This window comes from Protobothrops mucrosquamatus, unplaced genomic scaffold, assembly GCF_001527695.2.
Source record: "Protobothrops mucrosquamatus isolate PMUCROS unplaced genomic scaffold, P.Mucros_1.0 scaffold_310, whole genome shotgun sequence".
NCBI classification, from domain to species: Eukaryota; Metazoa; Chordata; class Lepidosauria; order Squamata; family Viperidae; genus Protobothrops; species Protobothrops mucrosquamatus.
In genome coordinates, this window is record NW_015386386.1 from 824,056 (window position 1) to 845,425 (window position 21,370).

A 21,370-nucleotide genomic window follows, 5' to 3' on the forward strand; every position below is an offset into this window, starting at 1 on the left:
GCTTGTCGCTCACAAGCCAACTTAGCTGCCTGACGCTTAAGTATATATATATTTTTGTGTGGAAGTTGCTCACCTGATATTCCAATCCATGGTTAAATGAACATTCATTGAACTCAATGTTCTGAATTTGCACAATTCCCTGAACCCTAACCTAACCACGCCAGCAGGGTTCGCACGTCAAGCTAGGCTACGAGGCATTTGGCTTGTTTGTGGCTCAGAGCAACCTGCTGCGAACACAAGCCAGAGACTGCAGCCCGTAAAAGCACAGATCCGGGTGGACACTTTTTCCCTCGCCAGTAATTAATCGTCGCAGCTCTTTCCCCAACCTCACACACACCCCCCCCGGCGTCTTAGATCCAGAAACTCCCGGGAGCCGAGTTGGCGTGCGCCACTTTTGCTTGGAAGCGCCAATCGGGGCGTCCGTTAACAAGAGCGCTGGGAGCAGCACTTTCTTGGCGGGCTCCGCCGGCATCCTCCACCTCCTCGCCTGGCTAGTGTTCCGCCACTCGCCCTCCAAGGGCTTCTTGAGGGGCTGCTGTGGCCTGGCGGCGATCGATTCCTCCCTCTGACATCACAATCCGGGCAGCCTGGATGTTCCAATAAGAAAGGCTTGCTGGGGGTGCGGTGGGAGGAGGAGGAGGAGGTGGCGGTGGCGGTGGCGGCGGCAGAGTGACTCATGGATTCCTATCGGGGCTGGCTCCTCCCCTCCCAGCCCCTTCCCATCTCCTCCACATGGGCGACCTCGCAAGCCTCCCGTTGCTGAGGGGGGTGGAGTCGCTGGTGGGAAAAGCTGCTCTTCCGTTTCCCTAACGCTGCCTTGCACCTGAAGCCAGCAGCGTGGTGGCTGAGCTGCCGATGGGGCATGGAGGGAGCGGAGGAGGAGGAGGAGAGCGCGCGCGTCTTCTCCGGCTACCCGGCCGTCCGGCGTGTCAGCATTGCAGTGGATGAGACTAACGTCCTACCGGGGGCTCTGCAGCTTATCCGAACGCTCAGACCACAATGGGAGACGGAGCGAGTTAAAACCAAGGTACAAAGGCAGAGAGAGAGAGAGAGAGAGTTCGCAGAGTTCGCTTGCAGCCGGGGGCAAAAACGCACCGCTAGGGCGAGACTCTTCGGCATCTTCTTGTAGGATATCGACGGCATTGAAGAAGAAAGAACAGCGAGGGGCGTGGGGGGCGGGATAGGTATGCAGGAAGCGCGATTCACCTCTTTGGTGGTTGTGGGGTTTTGTTTTGTTTTTTAGGAATATTCAACAGGTCGAGATTGGGTTTGGTAGTGCGAGACTTTCCCTATTAAGATGGACCAGCCAGCACCTTAGCTCTTTCCTTTAAGGCTTTAGCTACACATCTTCCACAGGAACATAGTGATTTAACTCACCCATTGGATTCTCTGGTCACTGTCTTATAAAGGTGATCCAACACTGGGTCTTTTCCACCCTTTCTGTACATTTATGTGGGTTTGAATCTTTGACCATAGTTTGGCATGCAGAATGAGGTCCTTCAGGCCCACAGATTATGATCAGGACGGCTGTTCTGAATGTTTAATGGATGAAACACCCACTTTGTTTTTTAATGATCTTTAAACACCAGCTGAATGCTATTTCCCCCACCAAAATCACCTGATGGTTAGAAGGAATTGATTTTTAAGTGGATAGATTTCCCATCCCAGTTCATTGCGGTCTAATCAGGTGTGATTGCAGGCAGACTCTCTTTATTTTGGAGAGAGGGATTTGATAGTCACTGCCTCCTATAATTTCTATTTTTGTGACCCAGTGGTCACATCTGTAAAATAGAAATAGAATGAACATTCCTCTTCCTCTGAAATAGAATGAACACTAGTTGTTCCAATGTTTGCCACTATCAATTTTTCATTCTGTGATATTGAATCTCTTATAAAGCATGTATGTAGGTAAACCAATCTATGTTGGTTTACTAGTACTGTCTTTACACCAATCTCAGAATAACAAGCCACTCATGACTCTAGCAATTCATGGAATAAGGAGTGCATTTCTGTGCTACACCCTATTTTTTTTCACAGCTTTTTGCACTTCAGCGCAGGTAAAGCACTTAGGCAGGATTGCAGGAAATTGCCCTTTAGCCATGCCCATCGATCTCTTTTGAGACTCTTAAAAGGAAAAATCTATAAATCACACAGTTCTTGGAAGAATCTCATTTTAATTCAGATTTACACTTATATGGAAGAAACTGTAGTAAACATCGCATAGAGATCTATGTGCTGTGGTTCTTTATAGCTTGTTCTTTCCATGATCCAGCCAATTCATATCTAGAAAAGTTTATTTTATCATCTCTGTATAGTACCATAGTTGTGTTCTTTGGAATGAATGAGATCTTACGTTAACTACAACACCCAGTCCCTTACTCAAAGCATTTAATGAAACAGTCTCACAATATTGCAACTTTGTGCATGTGCTCATAGTTTTAAGTAGTTTTATACGTTGGGCACATGGATAATTATGCTGAATAATCTGTAATTAAGAAAAGAGAAACACATTTGATTTACTTAAAAGCATCTTCTAAAGCAGACATGTCAAACTCGCAGCGTCACGTGACATTTCCCAATGTATCAAAACTTTTTCCCCATTGCCAGCAATGGGGTGGGCACAGTTTCCTTGTGACGCATCTGGCCCGCGGGCCGGCAGTTTGACACCCCTGTTCTAAAGAGTGAAAATAGTACGTAGTCTGATCTTGCTCTGGACGAACTGACAATTTCTATTTTGCATACATGAATGCATAATTACCCTTGCCTTGCCAAATGATAGTTACTGATCCCTCTATGACCAAAGTACGTACTTTGAAGTTGGTTAATAAGTGAACCTCCATTTTAACAAAGCAGGAAGAATTTCTGTTCCTCTTTTCTTGAATCCATGCCAGCAGAAAAAAAAAAAAGCATATGTTCATATTTCCTTGCCTTGGAAAATACCTATTCTAAGCGGCTTCTAAACCTGGATTCTAGAACTATCTTCACACTTAAATAGCTAAGGGCAAACTCAGTTTGGAAATAAATTGAGATATTTTTCTCCATAATGAAGACCCATTTTTTTCCTACACCCATTTCCAAGAATGTGACAGAGTTCAAAGCAAGGCTCCTCAGCCCCTTCTGTGAGCCCCCAGATGCTCCTCTACCACCATGAGATCTTGACAAGCAAAACCAACCATTGCCCTATAAGGGGGGGGGGGCTTGTTGGGCAGCAGATATGGATATGCAGCAGATAATGAGTGATTTATTATTACAGTGTTTTATACTGCCAAGAAAAGTGAGGGATGTTTTTGAGACATGCATACTAAACAAACACCTCTGGGCTTAGGTAATATGTACTTTGATTGGGGGTTGGAGAATGATGGGCTTCCACCACAGAGAGCAATATACCTGGGCCTGCTGAAGCTCAAGATCCTGTCCCCCCCCCCTTTTATTTTTTTCTTCAACAAGTGGCATTGGTAATAAACAAGTGTAGCTGAAGGTCTCTGGGAAGCTTCCATTTCACTAAGTCCCTGGAGTCTGAGCAGCTATGTTGCTGCATTCAAAATGCCATCGAGGAAGGCAGATGCGGACTCAGACCTTTGGGGAAAGCTCACTCGGTTATGATAAAGTGAAAATAAACCATGTCCTGGTGTCATGCAGAGAATTCTACTGGTTCTATTTTTTTTCTACCAGTTCTAATTCAGTATGAAGAAGGGACATTTGCTTTCATTTCTTTTAGAACAAGAATGTTGATAACGTTCTTATGAGTAAAATAAAATATGCTACTCTTGCATTTGCTTAGTTAGGAGGTGGGCAGTGTGAATTGGCCATTCTATCATTTTATATATTTATATATATATATATATATATCTCTTTGGTCTTCAGCCACTCTGGCTTTCCGTGCTGCAGATCCCCAAGGAACACATCATCAACCCATGGAGACCATTTTCATACTGGGAAGTGTGGCAATCAGGATTTGAGTGGTTAAATGGTGTGTGACATAAACTATCTTCCCCAACCTACAATAAAATAAACTTAGAAACACTTCTTCCTAATATTATTCCCGGTCTATGGCAGGGTCCACATAAAATAAACTTAGAAACACAAGAGAAATTTGAAAGACTTTCTCCAATACCCTAGAGTAAGGTAGAAAAGAAACACTTTATCTGGGGGAAAAAACTTCTGAGAAGTTGCAAACCACATTAGAGCAGCATCAAGTATCAAGTTTATTGCTACAGCATCATTACCTGCTGTAATTACCTGCTGTAATTTACTAGGCTAAAAAGATTCATCTATTCATAGAAACATAGAAAACTGACAGCAGAAAAAGACCCAGTGGTCCATCTGCTGTTTGAGTTTTTTGCTTGTTTGTTTGTGTTTTCCTATTAATTTAATTTAATTCATTTTATTTTATTATTTTATTTTACTTTATTATTTACTTTATTTTATTATTTACTTTATTTTATTTATTTTATATTTTATTTTATTTTTGCTAGATGATAGATATGTATTTATCCCAAGCATGTTTAAACTCAGTTACTGATGATTGACCCACTACCTCTGCTGGAAGTTGGTTCCAAGCTTCCACTACTCTTTCTGTGAAGTAATTCTTCACAAAACCTCTCTCTTGTCATTTTGAGGTTATTACCCCCATGTTCTTGCTATTTGCTTAATATTGAAAATAGTGCCTTCTAGAACCTTATGCACACCTTTAATATATTTAAAGGTTTCAATCATGTCCCCCCTCCCTGTCCCTTCTGTTCTCCAGACTGTACGTGTTCAGTTCCTCCAATCTCTCCTGATATATTTTGTCCCACAGACCTTGCACCAGACTCTGGAGATGAGCAACATTTTTGTTGTTTGCCTTTGGACTCACTCAATTTTATCAATATTTTTTTTTAAGTGAGGTCTCCAGAATTGTATTCCAAATGGGGTCTGACTAAAGCCCTATGTAATGGGATCAGGGACCTCCTCTTTCCTGCTGGTGATCCCTCTAGTGACAATCCCAGAATTTTGTTTGTCTTCACAAACAGTGTGTCTTGCACACTGTTTACTCATTTTGCAGTTATCTGCTATGAGCACCCCTAAATCCTTTTCTTCTGTTGTTCGGTCTAACACTGTACCCCCAATACTGTACACTGCTAGTGGATTCATTTATTGGTTTAGGAAGTACATTTTTGAAGGAATATTTTGCTAGATGGCTAATAGAAAAAGCACTCATCACTGCAAAGGCTACAGCAGATGAAAAAGGAGGAGGGAACTATGATCACTGCTATTGACTGGGGAGAAATGATATCCCGACCCCGTTTGGTGTGATTCTGAAGGGATGTAGGCTTGTTGGTTATGATTGTCTATCCAATTTGGCTGGGTGCCCTCAGCAAGCAGGTTCTCAGCAAGCCTGGAGAGTCTGGCAGAAGGATCATTACAAATTTATAAATTGTCAAGTATAATCAAATGGAAAAAAGCAGTGGGAAAATAAATGGGAAAGGTCATCTATAAAGAGCCAGGGGAAAAAATACTAATGCTATGAATTCTCTAGGATAGTTTGTTTATATGCATGCACACCTTTGGCTTCTGCACCAATGACATCTTTTGTGGATTAGGGGTTCTCCTTATAATCATTCATGCCTTGGTTACCACATGAAGCAGTCCTTGAAGACCCCCCCCCCGAAACTGATGCTGTTACAAAATGCTGTGCTATGGGCAGTTATGGGCACTCCTTTAAGTGTACAGGTTACACCTGTGCTCCACAAGCTTCCACTAGGTCTGGGTAGGGAACCTTGGCTCTTTTATGACTTGTGGACTTCAATACCCAGAATTCCTGAACCAGCAATGCTGACTCAGGAATTCTGGGAGTTGAAGTCCACAAGTCATAAAAGAGCCAAGGTTCCTTATCCCTGCACTAGGTTGTGCTTCCAAGGTCAAATCAAGGTGCTGGTGGTCACCTATAAAGCCCTTTATGGCATTAGGTGGGATTATTTGTGATATTGCCTTGCCTTGCTCCAATTGTACCCACCCATCTCATCAGAACCAGCATGAGAAGCATACTACAGATCCTGACCATTGAAGAATCATCTAGCACAGGGGTAGGCAACCTTGGCTCTTTTATGACTCGTGGATTTCAACTCCCAGAATTCCTGAGCCAGCATAGCTGGCTCAGGAATTCTGGGAGTTGAAGTCCACGAGTCATAAAAGAGCCAAGGTTGCCTACCCCTGATCTAGCAGGACCAGGAAGAGACCTTTTCTGTCATGGCACCCAGGGAACATCATTCCTCCAGAAATCAGATTGTTCTTGATCATGTTGGTCTTTTGTAAGTCCCTGAAGACATGACTGTATATCTAGGAAGCCAGTGTGTTGTTTGTGTTAACCCATCTCCAATGTTTTTGTCTGTAGATTAAGCCTTATACCAAAGATTTGTTCTTCCACCCATTGATTTGCCCTATTTTTGCAGAATTGGAATAAAGAGTTTAGTTTGGGGAGTGTGAAATGAGGTGCTTAAAACAAAGAAGATGAGAAAAATATGGAGGTAGGAAAAATATGGAGGCCCATCCACAATAAGCCCTCATTCTGTCTCGGTGACATGCTATGATTTGCTGTGCACATGGTTATTGCAGTCATTGACATTATTCACAAACTCCTATAATTGGGAAAAGTAATATAGTCAAGATATTGAAGACTTATATAAATTGAAAACTGTAAAGTAACCTTTGGCCTCTTTTAGCAGCTCATCTCAAAAGATGATCTATCCCATTTTACAGCTGAGCAAACTGAAAGCATTTTTCTCCAGTGGTCAGACACAATAAAGATCCTGAGCATCCAGATTTCTTGCAGCATTCAGGAGTCTTACTTCATGCTCATCTAAGCAAAAAGCCCATTAAGATTAGCACCTCTAGTTGATGATCCCAATATTTTATTACTTGTATTATATTTTATTTTAGTTTTTCCATTTTAATGGTATATAAATCCAGTAAACAAGAAATATAATAATAGACAAAATAAGTCTGGATAGTGAGTGTGGCAGTATTTGCAGAATAGAACAGAAAAACTGGAGAAAATCACAAAATATAAAGACCTGCAAGTAGAAGTAGAATGACTATAGTAAAAGAAAGCAAGGATAGTACCAATAGTAATAGGAGGTGTCTTGGGTGCAATCCTAAACATCTGAACCACCACTTGAACACTATTGGCGTTGACAAAATCACCATCAGTCAATTGCAAAATGCAGCTTTACTTGGAACAGCTTACATTTTATGACGATTCCTTTAATGTCATTAAACAACAAGGAGCATAGGCAGGTGTGGAATGTTACCTGTACACCAGACAGTTGAATAAGAAAAAAGCACATTGAAAGAATATATGAAGGATAGTGGAGAAGAAGCACTGAAGCTGGTACAGTCTGAAAGCTTACTGGAGTGACCAACACCAATTGAAGAACAGAAAAGAGACATGACAAGACAAAGTATTACATGACCAGTTCATTAAAAAGAAACAAGCAAAGCAGATAACAAGAAGACCTGGCAAAACACCAGAGAATCTTGTCAAGAGGAAGCAAAACATACAACTGTCTATTGCACATTCATGACAACAGTTCTATCAGTTTGCATCCTTGGCCCTCCCCTTGCAGCTCTCATTGTACCTTCAGTTTTCCCACCATTCATGAATATACTTGGTAGGATGCCCTGCTGAACTCAGTGGAGCAACATTTGGAATAAGCTTAGACTTGTATCAAGTCTCTTAGCAGAGGAAAAAGGAATTTCTCCTTTCTAGAAGTTGCCCTACTACATCCCATCATCTCTTACCATCATTGATGCTAGCCGAGACTGCTGGAAAAAGGTTATTCAATATATGGAAAACCACTGACTCCTCATTCATATTTTAGCAGATGGGATTTTGACACTTGCCTCAGGGCAAAGAGATGTTGCCATTCTTTATGAAACATTGTCTTTGTTCATGATGCTTTAAAGCAGAGGTCCCCAACCTTTGGGGCACCAGGGACAGGTTCTGTGGAGAAAGGTTTTTCTGCGGACTGGAGAGTGCATGGTTTTGTGTGCTACCTGCATCCCATGGATGGGGCTTTGGTTGTTTCTGCGGACTGGTTGCTGGCATGCTATGGACCGGTACTGGTCCATGGACTGGGGGTTGGGGACCTCTGCTTTAAAGAGAATTAAGGGATAAGTCCCTTCCCAAGAGAACTTACAATGGAAAAACATGGGAGAAGAAACAGGAACACGAGGGAGAGAGAGGCAGAGATAAATAAGATTAGAACATCTTGCTATAATTGCATGTGTTTATGTATAATTACAGACCAAGTTATAATAGGACATGAGAAGCAATGTTAAATGAGCAAAAGGAGTATATAGAACTAGTAAGAGAGGAACAAGAGTTTTTAAATTGATGTTCATGAAATGCACCTATTATTTGGCATTTATAAAAAAAAAAAGTCAGATGTTGAGACTGGATTTGAATTTTAGCCACCTATCAAGTCTTTGCTGAAGATTGCATCCAAGACACTTATTACTATTAGTACTATCTTTGCTTTCTTTTGCCACAATTATTCTGTTTGTAGGTCTTTATATTTTGTGATTTTCTCCAATTCTTTCTCTTTTGTTCTGCTGTCTCCAAGTGCTATCACATCTGCTATTCAGACTTTTTGACTTTGTTATTGATAATTGTTAAGTCTGTTAAGTTGTGTAACAGATGCTTGTCTGTTTGAATGTTACTGGTAGGTGCTTGTCTGTTTGAAATTATTTTATAAGGCGCAGAGTATTTAACAGCAGACAAAATATATAAGGAAGTCATACACCAATATTGAGTGAGAAACTCAGTGACTTTCAGGAAACAAATAATGAACCAAAGATGGCTCTATTGAGAGCAGAGCCTGTGACCATGGTGGAATGAAGAGCAGTGAATGGACCAACTCTTTGTAAATTCATCTCCAGACAAGGATAGGAATGGCATCACTAACAAGTGCTACAGTCAGCTGCTCCTCATAAAGATACTGCCAAACAGCAGTCTCCAGCAGATTTAGACCTCTGGGAGACAAGGGAATATCATTGTAGTCCTAACTGCACTTTAGCACCTTTCTAAAGGATACTAGGTTCACATGCTTACTTTTCTAATCACTTTTGGAAATTGCTTCTTAAGTGTTTTTTTTTCAACTATTACGAACCTTCAGAATGGCAAAGTTTGATACAGTGAAGGAGTTTCCTTCAGCCTTCAGCAAGAAAAGTTTTAAATCTAATTAAGAATTTTAAAAAAATTCTGGGGAGTAAACAACAAAAGGTGGTTAGAACATTGAGTTTGGAAATTTATAAACAGGCTAAGGGTCCAGCTCGATTTAAATTAAGATTTTGAAATTATAAGAATCCTTCCCATGGGAAAATGTTGTTTTGAATTCATAAAAAAAAAATAGGGTGAAACTTCAAAGGTTGGCCACTAGAAGGAACTAGAAGGAACTAAATATTACAATGAAGGAAAAGAACATTTAAATTAGGCTTACTAATTTACAGTAAAATGGAGCAAAATACTTTAACATTGGATTTTATATGTGAACAATGGATCCAAAAGTTAATTTTAAGAGTACCTGCCGTTATAGGATAGACTGTGTTTAAAAGATGTTATGTCAAAAAACAAGTTTTACTGGACAAGATTGAAAGTACCTGAAAGTAGATTTAAAAATGACCAAGATTGATTTGAAAGTAGATTTTAAAATGACAAGTTAAAGAATGATGTAGAAAAAGATACTACATTGGATATACAAATGAGTTTGAAGCTGATGTCTTAATAATTAAAAGGGGTATACAAATAACAAACCCAAAAATAATCTGAATAGCTTTCCTATACTGAATTTACAAAAAAAAGTTGTTAAAGACGTTTGTGAGAAGGGACAAAGAAAAATAAATAAAAAGAAACCAAGTTCTAAAATATTCTTTGAAAGGATTAAAGATTAAGATTGTTAAATGTAAAAGGAAGGAATATATAAAGTTGGTTTATGTTATGTTATCTCTGATAATCTTTAATGGACTTTTGCTGATCAAGACTGAACAAGGAGATTTTTAGATTTTGTTTATGATAAGATATGAGATATGGGGGCGGGGGGAATAGGAGATCATTTCACACTGATGCTCCGTTTCTTGGAGTTCAACAAAACTGATTCTTCCCAATATTACTAGACCCTTCTCCTCTCTCAGACCCTGTTCATTTCTTACTCATCATGATGTGTGTGTGTGTGTGTGTGTGTGTGTGTGTGTGTGTAGCTTTTCTAGAAATAGATTTCATGGGTTTTGTCACAGAGGTGTGTGAAATGACTAGTAGCATGGATTTATTTCCTGCTTTACCCTTGGTGTGCATGCTTATGCCCCTGAAGTACTGTCTGATGTGAAGTTCCTTGGGCTGGATGTAGAAATTCTACTAAAAAAGCCATCCAGGTTGTACAACACTTGAGGCCTAACCTATCTGGAGCATAAGAGAAATACTTGAGGATGTAACGTTGCCATAGTTAAAGTGGTGCTCTGAAACACGAGAACATGACAACATTGGTGGCTTGCTGAATTAGACTACCAACTGTTTAGTTGAGCATTCATTATTATGCAATGGCAAACTCACAAATGCAGGTAGAATGGCAATAATCTTCTCGTTTTGTTTTCAAGCAGCTGTTTTTAAAGTGTGCTGCTGGTGAACAGGAGGTGAAAAACAATCATCAAGATTACTAGCTATAGATTGTTCAGTCCTCCATGAACTTGTGTAATTCCCCCTTTAAAAATCTGAAGGGGTGGCGGCGAGGGTGAACTACATCAGATGACCGCAAATTTCAGTTTAACTATGTGTTGTGTATTTCTTTTTATTGGCCCTCAATCTCCTCAAATTTAGCTTTAATTGTCATTTCTGCGTTTAATATTAAAAGAGAGAAAGAAAATCTTGTAAAAATGTATTCACATTTTTTATGTTGGGCAAAAGTGTATACTTTCCCACCAGGTTGGATAGGATGGGCACTCTCCAGGCCCCTTCCCCTAAATGCTGGCATCTATTGGGACTTACTGGTAGGAAATATTCCTTTTTCCATAGCAGCCCCTCTCCTGTGGAATGCTCTTTCCGGTGAAAACAGGCAGGTCTCTCCTCTTAGCCATCTGGAAGTCTGTAAAGTGCCAACTCTTCCCCCAAGCAATATCAGTCTGATATTGTTGGACGCATTGGGAAAGGATGGTTTAGGTGCCAGGTTTAAATTTTATTTTTGGCTTTTGTTTGTATGAGCCACTCAGAGATTTCTATCTTAAGATAGACAGCTGTATAAATCTTTTCAATCAACCAGTCTCTTTTATCTGCTTTCATCCCTACTTAAAAGCCCCAAATGCTGCTATTGTTTCTGGGGCTGGGGCTGTAGTCCAGCAGTTCTCAGCTAGGGTCCATATGGTCCCCTGAGGGCCCTAGGATGTTTCAAGGGGGCCCACAGGTGAAAAACTATAACCGGCCATGGCATGTACTGAGGGAGCCATAGAAAAGTGTATGATACAGTAAATAGACTCTTATTGATATAGGAACATGCACCAGAATTCCCCAGCCAGAATATCTTAAAGTTGCCAAGGTTGAAACACTGGTCTGGGCAAATCCTGTGGACTCAGAAACACATGGAAGTCTAGCAGCTTGTTTTATAAGCAAGAGAAAAAGGAAAAATCCATCTGTTCAGGCAACCAGCCAAATTAGGGACAGTTGTTTTTTTTTAAGCCCTCTATTCGCTTGTGAGAAGCAGTCCAAGCAGCACAGCCAGCATCCTCACTGGAGACATCTCCATTGATCTGGGACCCAGGGCCACTCAGCTCTCTTTATGGTTATTTTCAAAGTTTGAACATAAAATGCATTGGATCTGCATTTTTGTAATACAGTGCAAAAGAATTCTCCTTATCCTAATTCAGAGATGCATTTGTAAATTAGAGGAGGCATATAAATTCCCATTAAGAATGACTACAGGTCTGAATTGGGTGATTTTTTAAATTGTGTTTCTCAGTGCAGAATGATTGCCCAGGTGCTTTATATTAAAAATAAGCCAAGTGTAGTGACTGCTTGTACTCCTTTCAACTTTGCTGTTGTATATTCTGCTGTCTATATACATTAGAAATTTGGAAAAATAGAATCCAAATCAAATATATTTGGGGAACATGAGTTTGGGAGGCAGTTCTCAGTGAAAGATAATCCACATAGAACATTTTTGTTTGTCACTGCTAAGAAATGCATTTATATGGTTGATGCTATTGCAAAGATGCGTACATATTCTTCCTTTTGCGATCTTCCCCTAAAATAAGGGTTTCTCACTGTCAAGCAGCTTTATACATTATGTCTGGTGTAAGCAGTTTTGCTCTAGGAAAGCTGTTGGGATAATCCATTCAGCACCATAGTGCAGGTGAGCAGGGAAAATAACAACTTGTTTCATAGCTGTTTTGAAATCCACATTTCCCTTTCTAGCCCTCCATGAAGTTAACTCTACTAAAATGTATGCAGCCTTGGTACATTCTAAAGAATCCTGGATGACACATCATTCTGAGTTTGATTTTTTATTTTAGAGTGCCGTGCAATTAAAATATTGTAATTCAACTTGCATCATCTGTGACATTATCAAAGGACAAGAATTAATGACAGTAATATTAATCCATCCTTTCATTCAGCTTGTACCATAGCACTGTTAAATTAGCTGGCTTCAGTATACCATATTTTCCTTTTTCCTCCCCTTATCTGCCGCTTTGCTGATTTTCATGCAAATATAAAATATAGATGCTTATTTTCAATAAAATCTCTTTTTTATTCCAGTCTTATCTTACAAGAGCTAAGTCCCTGATTAAATTCCCAAGTCCAATTTATTTATTGCATACGTAACTCATATTTCCTCCAATGAACTGAAGGTTGCATTCATATTCTCCTCCCTCCTTTCATTTACCCTTGAAACAGTCTTGTGAAGTTCATTAAGCTAAGGCAGTGAGTGGCAGCTGGCTCAAGGATGCCCAGTGAATTGCCTATAATTGATTAGGAACATCATTTTAACCTTGGCTTAAGTATCATTTTAAACCAGGGATGTGAAATCTGTAGTTTTCTATGTGCTGTTGAACTACAGCTGCTTAGGAGCCCAACCTAGCCCAGTGGGCTACAGTCTCCCTACTTCATTATATTAAGCTACCTTCCCATAGTATATCTTCAAAAGATAAACAGATGAACACCATCACTTTATGGTCCCAAAGTGTGCATTGCCATGATCTCCACCTTTGATCATCTTCCCAATACTGTTCCTATCCTCAGCGTAAGATATGGTAGTCCAAAACATTTGGAGGCTGTAGAATCCAGGCCAGACACATGCAATAGATGTCTTTAACTTATTGTTCTCAACTCTTGGTAGCCTCAACTAGCTTAGCCATTGATGGGGCTTGGTGGAATGCGCTGTGCATTGTCTACCGCTGTGAAGAATGAAACTAATAAAGTGGTAACCTAGCTGCTGGACAGTGGCACCATCAAGGGGGAGGAGGAAGGGAGGGAGAGAGAAGACTTCGGCATCTTTTTTCAAAGGTGGAAGGTCCAAGACATGTTAGTAATAAGAATATTTTTTAGCTGTTACAACTGAGATCTCACACTATTTGTGTGCAACCTTTCTTCCAAATGTATTCTTTACAACAAAGCAAGTTGAAACTAGGACACTTGTTTCTTACTCTTTGGCCTGGTTCATATATAACATAAAACCAACTTTTTTTAATCCATGGTTTGTTGAATAACCCATAATGATCCATTCACATATCATGCAAAACCAAAATTTGTGACTTCTCACTTGTTACACATTAAAAAACTCTCAAGCCTCAGATGGCTGAATGTTATAGTGGACTGTCCTTTAAGAGCAACTGTGGTTGTTCAGCCTGCCTTTGTCTTTGTCCCTGTCTAAGCTCTTCACTGAAGGCATCACCAACAAGCTAATGGCTTGTTTCACAGATGAGAATATGAGAGATGCAGTCCTAGTGCGGGTCTATGGCAGGAAAACAGAACTTATTGTGGACCGAGCCAATGAGCTGAGAAATTTCCAAGTCCTTCAGGACAACGGGTGTGCTCCCAATCTCTTCTGCACTTTTGAGAATGGATATTGCTATGAGTTCATGCCAGGAAAGGCTCTGGGACCAGAACATATCCGGGAGCCAAGTATGTTCAGGTATGTGTACTTCCTTGCCAATAAATCTGATCGTTATTTTTAATTGGAAAAGGTTTTTGCTCCCTGCTTTTAGTTTGGCTTCATAATGCTATTGTAGTGACATGTAGCTGAAGTATTATTGAACCCCAACTAAAAAAAACAACCCTTAGAAATAATGCAGAAAAGAAGAGATGCTCAGCCATGTCCTAGCTTTTGTGTAACAGTGTTTCAATGTCAATTTGTCTCAATGGCAGGATACAAGCCTACCAAAGTCCCCTTTCTTTTCTCTGCCCCCACCCCAGATGCTTTTGTTTTAAAACTTTGGAATGAATAAAAAGAGCTGTAGCTGATGCATGTTTTAAAACTCAGTGAAGATACTTAAACATCATTTTCATTTAATGGGAAACACAATTCCTGTGACAGGTTAACAAACTTAAAGACACTTGGGAAATTATTTAGATCATTTATTGATCTTCAAATTAGTTGCGCAAGGAGTATTTCTTTTGCAGATTTTTTTCCTACAGCAATTTTTCCTAAGAGGATGCCCTTAGATAGGTTGAACTATGGTTCCTATTATCCACAGCCAAGGGAGACTAATATAGGCTAGAGATTATGGATGTCATTATCAAATCTTTCTGGAGGTACTAGATTAAGGAAAACTCTTAGTAAGTAAAACAGAAAGCTGCTTTCCCAAAGTATTACTATGTGTGAATCCCAATACCTCATAATTTTGATCAATTACTTTGGTGCTGTAGTTAGCACAATCACTAGCACTGATGATGTTACCTAGTTTGGGTAATGAAACGTCTGCAAGAAAAGAAACAAGCTGAGAGAGCATCAAGGACCTCTCATTTCAACCCTGAGCCACAAATATTTCCCTGTATTGGTATCTAATTAGAAAATAATTAGTGTATTTAAAACAATATTTTGTATAATGTTCTCTTGGATCAGAGAACCCATATGTTAAATTTGGGGAATGTTCTGGTAATGGTTGCAGAGCATCCATCTATCCAGAGCATTAAGTAAGATATGTTATCATGCTAGATTCATCGGAACTGGGATACAAAAAGTAAAGTACAATATTTGCTGATTTTTGTGGACCCATTTCAGTTATTAGAAAATGAACTGGATATATTGTAGTGTTTCTTTTTTTGCAGGCAAAATTTTGGAACATTTTGAAGACAAAACTACATAAATAAATAAAAATAATTTAATAAATTAATTCAGATCTGGCTGGCTTTTCCAAATTAGCACTGACGATGTTACTTAGTTTGGTAATGAAACATTTGCAAGAAAATAACCAAGCTCAGAACCCCCAGATTAGCTTTTTGTACGTATACTCCATCTGTTGTGGTTTTAATTTGTACAACTCAAAGTAACATGCATAATGTTACTTCCTCCTGTTTTCCCTATAATAGACCATTGTCTTGGACTAAGAGGAACTGGCCTAACGTCAGCCAGCTTCCAGGGATAAGGGACAACTAAAGCTCCCAATCTCCCATGTCTTGTCCAGCACCATAGCCACTACATGAAACTGGCTCCCTCTTTTCCATAAGTGGCTACATTAAAAGTAGTGTGTTGCTCTTGAACTGTTCGATCTTTGTGATTTGTTTTAGGCTAGTAGCCCAGGAGATGGCAAAAATGCACAGAATTCACACCAATGGGAGTTTCCCCAAGTCTTGTCTTTGGCACAGATTGTACAAGTACCTTAATATTGTGAAAACTGAGTTTGCCCAAAAGGCATCAAATTCCAGGTAAATAAAAAATAAAAACATGAACACAACAGTTACTCAACAATTTGGGTTACAGCATTGCAATTATTTTAAGCATATAGTGTAAAATGCTGGGATAAGCAATGAATCGAGGAAAGATAATTAATTTGTTCTCATTTAAAACAAAATCCCCCAAATGATAAAAAGTTATGGTTGGATCCTAGACAAATTTTTTTGAACTTTCAAAACTGAAGGGATACACGTGAATTAATTGAATGAATTTGTCTAGTCTATTGTTGAAATCTGAGGCTACCTATATATGGTTTATCATATTTGATTGTCTTCCATAACCTGCTGTCCAGATTATAATCCAACATATATAGAAAATCAAGAGACAGAACAACTGAGTTTTAATACTGAATAATGTAGAAATATCAGACCTCAAAGACTATAGGTCAGAGTCTTTTATGTTGCAGGAAAATTGACTATTACAAATTTTACATGCTTTAGAATAAAAAAATTATATGGTTTAGAATTTCATCTAGCATCATATTGTGCAATAAATAAGAGCACACATTCTGAAATAGATTTCTCTCTCTCTCTCTCTCTCTCTCTCTGAACAAAAGGCCTATTTGCCTTCTGTGCATTTAAAGCACAATTATACATTAGTTTACTGTAGGGAACACTCCACAGTACGATCCATTTTTTGCAAGTTCTTATAGCAAGCTATATTCAGACACATTTATTTCAAATATTCCAATATTCCCATCTGTGTATAACTGATACTGTTTTCTAGAAGCATGCTTCTAGTTCTCCTGTCGAGTTGCTCTTCTACTTAGTCCACTTGCACAGATGGGCAAAAGGGCAAGAAGTCTGAGCACAGTATAGTAAGGATTGGGTTTGCTTTGCCATTGACTAAATCCCTTCAAAAGAAAGTAGGCCTAAACCAGGGGTCTTCAAACTTGGCCCTTTTAGGACTTGTGGACTTCAACTCCCAGAATTCCTCAGCCAGCTTTCCTGGCTGAGGAATTCTGGGAGTTGAAGTCCACAAGTCCTAAAAGGGCCAAGTTTGAAGACCCCTGGCCTAAATCATCCATGAACATTTGTTGTAAAACAATTGCTAAGTTGGTATAAACAGTTTTTAACTATGGAAGAATAGTAGCATCAGAGGTGATTTAAGAGAAGCTAGGAGCAGAATTACTATTGATGAATAATTTTAATTGATGAAAACTTACTATTTTAAATATTTATTAGGCAAATTCATATACATTTGATAGCGAATTATTACTATTTCCTAATGGGGGCCAGCAGTTAGAAAAAGTGAGCCCTGTCTCACAAACCTTACTAATTTAAGAAAAAAAAAGACTGGCAAAAAGAAGGGTTTACTGTCTCCCAGTGGACATGGCATCACTTTGTCTTCCCTCTCAAGCTTCCTTCAGGAAATGCAGATTCCTAGCCTAGAGGTGTTAGAAGAAGAGATTCATTGGATGAAAGAACATCTCTCCCAGCTTCAGTCTCCAATCGTCTTCTGCCACAATGACCTTTTGAGCAAAAACATCATCTACAACAAAGCCGAAGGTTTGTTACCTTGTTTCTCATACATGCATAATACTTGCAAACCAAGCACTGGTAATTTTTAGAAAACCATTCAAGATAAAAATGACAGTTACACATGAATTTTTCTTCCAGAAGAAGCCTCTCTGCTAGAAACTCACTTTCAACAATTTCTGGCTTTACTTTTTCAGGTCATGTCCGGTTCATAGATTATGAATATACTGGCTACAATTATCAAGCATATGACATTGGGAATCATTTTAATGAATTTGCAGGTGAGTGGATATCTTTTCTCCCCCCCCCCTGCATTTCCTGCTTTTGTAGAAGCAGGAAATGTCTTATTATATCTAAATTTTAAATACATTATACAGTATAACACTTTTCTCCGATAGTAACAGCAGCAACTCATTACTCGCAAAAGGCGCTGCTTTTTAACCTGCTGCCAAGTATCTGCAGATCGCTCACTTTGCCGACCTATTTTGCTCCAAGATGTGGGAGTTGTTTCTGGGCTACTAGCTGCTATGTTGTCTCCCAGCAGATTCAAAGAAGGGAAGGCAAAGCTCAAATAATGCTAATTCTTACATTTTAGAAAGTTTGCTTTAAATTACAAACTGCTGAGAAACAAGACTATCTGTAGTGTTAAATGGCTTAAAGAGTCCATTGGAGTTGGGCAGCCAATAAATTTAAATAAATAAATAATAGTACCTTAAACAGCCATTTTAGGTCACTGTAAGGTGATTTCCCTACCCTGATCCTTGCTCTCTCTCTCTCCAGCAATTCTGATTTTAAGGATGGATTTTAGAAACCAACTTCTTTTCAAGGACCTGAGTGTAATTATCCAGATTTCTCTATTAATTCTCTGATGAATGTTTTTTTTTAACTACAGGAAATCACTATATGGCTAATTAGGTCTGCTCCCAGCTTAGCATGTATCTATTCTGTAAGGATCATGAAATCTAAGCTGGGTCAAACTGGAAGCTTTTCAGAAGGAAAATGCAGAAGTTGTTACAAAAGATTTATGAAGTAGCACTTCTTCAGAACAAGATCTTGGTTGCATGGCTATTTGCTTCTGTTGCACTATATGTTAGAATAGAATTGACATGATGGCAGAAGAGAAGCAGCCTTGCTCAAGTGTGATTGGTGGTGTACACTGAGAATAGGATTTCCTGTTGGTTTTGCTGAATGACCTTTAACAAATCTTCTAAGATGTTTAGCTGATATAGAACTTGGGGGAACTATTTTGCATCGATTCCAGTGGTATTTGATTAAATGTTTCCAGACCATGATGTTGGATATTGTTCTGCTTCACAGCTACCCTCAGGATCTTATATTGTCCTTTAAAAAAACAGAAATAAATGCATAATGCCAGTGGGGAAGATAATCCAGAACTGTGTCTTATAATTAACTTTGGCTGGACAATTCAGAATTGTCCTGTATCTGAAATCAGCGAGAGATTGGATGTAGGCCACAAAAAAAAAAAAAGCCTTAAATCAGCCAAACCTCATTCAGGTGCTGCTTTTTGACAACATATGCTGAGGTACTGGCACTTTGCTGCCAGTCCTTGTTCGCTGTGGAGATGATTTTGAAAAGGGTTTGAAAATTCTGGTAGTGTAATACGCAACTGATGGATTATTGTCTTGTAGATACGGTACTTTAGAAGCTATTTATTACCAGGCTTAGAACAGCTATTCCCAATGCTTACTAAGCTCAGTTCAAAGTTGCTCTTTTAGATCTATAAATGGCTTGGACCAGAATATCTCAAAAGGCTGCTTCCTCCCTTGTGAGACCACTTATAATCTATAACATTCATCGGGAGCCCTGAAAGACAGACTAGGCTGGCGGATGTAGTATACATAATGTTTTCTACAGCACTGTAATGTTTGGAGCTTTATTCCAAGAGCAATTAGGATGGGTTCATCCTTATTTACTTGTATACATCCAATAAAGAAGTATTGTCTGGTTAGACCTTTGATGTCCTCTGCTTGATGTTGAAGCCCAACAAAGGGAAGAAAAGCAATGGAAAGAAAGGATTGAGCTGTGGTTACATTGATTCAAGGCTTTTCTTAGTTTGGGTCTTTTATTCATTCCTTGAATAAACACCCACATTCATTCTTTGTAGCAAATTACAACATGAAGCAACAGCTTATCCATTAGACTTCTTTTCTCAGCATGTAATTATTTCCATTCTCAGCCTCGTCTCCTCCCGCTCTTAAATCTCTCTCCCTCGTTCCACTAGTCAAATTCCTTCAGTCTGACAGAAACTGTTAAGAGAAGCATTCTCTTCTACAAGCTTATTTTTCCTTCTTCTGTTGTAACCTTATCACTTGCAATTTCTTATTAATATGCAACAATAGTACAGTAATGTATTGGGCTATACCAGGGGTAGGCAACCTCGGCTCTTTTATGACTCGTGGACTTCAACTCCCAGAATTCCTGAGTCAGCATAGCTGACTCAGGAATTCTGGGAGTTGAAGTCCACGAGTCATAAAAGAGCCAAGGCTGCCTACCCCTGGGCTATACAAATCTTAAAATCAATTCAGTCTGGCTAAATTTAAGCCCATGTATTTACTGGACTTGGTTTAACCCATTTCCATCCAGTCTGACATGGACTCAACCGAGTCCTCTTGCCTTCTCTGCTCCCAGGGCTCAACGAAGTCGATTACAGCTTATATCCATGCAAGGAAGTCCAGTTGCAATGGCTGAGGTACTACCTGCAGTCTTACAAGAAACTGAGCCCAGAGGACCAGGGAGAAGGAAACAAAAGCAGAGGAGGGAGTGGAGCAGTGTCTGAAGAAGAACTGGAGAGCCTCTATGTGCAAGTGAACCAGTTTGCTTTGGTGAGTATTTGATCAAAGTGTGGATAAAACAAGAGAGACTATTATTGCTCTGAAAACTGAGGCTGTCCAGCTTACATTAATGCAATGGCCATTTTTATATTTATCTTAATTTATTAATTAAAAGGAAGGCCACAGCACCATACTAATTGTTTATTTTCTAATGTCTCTTCATCCCTTCATCTATTAGATATTCCTGTCTATATATCAACCTGATGTCTTCTAGATGTTTTGGATAACAGCTGTCATATTCCACAGCCAATGTGATTATTGGCAATTGAAATTCATTTATTCAGTTAGAAGAGGGTGTTCTGTAACTATTTATTCTACCCGGAACCCAAACAGCTAACAGATTTGTTTGCCTAAGGGTGGAGACTAGTACTGTAAAAGTCAGCTTCTACTTGCATCAATCTGTGTATAGTTCTTACTCCTGCAGTCCTAGGGACAATCTAATTTGAATATTTGCAGCCATGACCTCATAGCTTCAACAACAGTCATTCTTCCCTGTTTAATTTAGATCAGTATAAGATTTTGAAGAACATCAAAGCTACCTGGCTGGAAAATTTAGGTGGACCCAGTTCAAATATTTTTGTGCCATAATGGCTCAGCTAGAATGACTTTGTTCATTCTGCAGTGGTTTTTAGCTTGTTCCGCTATCACGGCTCTCTGTATTCCCAAGTATTGCCAATTACTAACTACTGTTTTACCTTTCTACGCTAGTTTCTTTTAATGCATTATTTTCTCCCTTCCCACCTGTAAGTAACTGTCTCGGCAGGTACCAAATGCAATGAGAACTCTTTGGGTGTGTGCAAGTGCATACTTTCTCTCATGTAGAGTTACGTTGTTACATGTCAACACAAATTCTCACTGGTTTCCACTCACACATCTCAGAGGCAACTTTCTGATATTTTGTTGTCTTTTCTCAGGCTTCCCATTTTCTGTGGGCTTGCTGGGGCCTGATCCAAGCCCAATTCTCTACGATAGACTTTAATTTTGCCAGGTGAGCCATTTCTACTTGCATTGACAGGATGCAAAGGAGATGCTAGCTAGTTGTTTGTTTGTTTGTCTGCCTGGCATGGGGGAGGGGAGGGGAGATGCCAGTGACAATCATTCTCTCTGTTGGTTCAGAGTCCTGATC

At 39.4% G+C, this 21,370-nt stretch overlaps 1 protein-coding gene across 1 annotated transcript in view; it reads left to right on the forward strand.

Annotated features, from left to right (window-relative positions):
- The first annotated feature begins 862 nt into the window (after positions 1–862).
- The window catches only part of ETNK2 (ethanolamine kinase 2), a 23,391-nt gene continuing 2,883 nt past the window's right edge, over positions 863–21,370 (forward strand). Inside the window, exons 1-7 of the mRNA XM_015832170.1 lie at positions 863–1,027; positions 13,894–14,153; positions 15,749–15,886; positions 17,274–17,422; positions 17,590–17,673; positions 20,042–20,235; positions 21,159–21,232. Coding sequence (XP_015687656.1) covers positions 863–1,027; positions 13,894–14,153; positions 15,749–15,886; positions 17,274–17,422; positions 17,590–17,673; positions 20,042–20,235; positions 21,159–21,232 — 1,064 coding nt within the window. The remainder of the gene's footprint in view (positions 1,028–13,893; positions 14,154–15,748; positions 15,887–17,273; positions 17,423–17,589; positions 17,674–20,041; positions 20,236–21,158; positions 21,233–21,370) is intronic.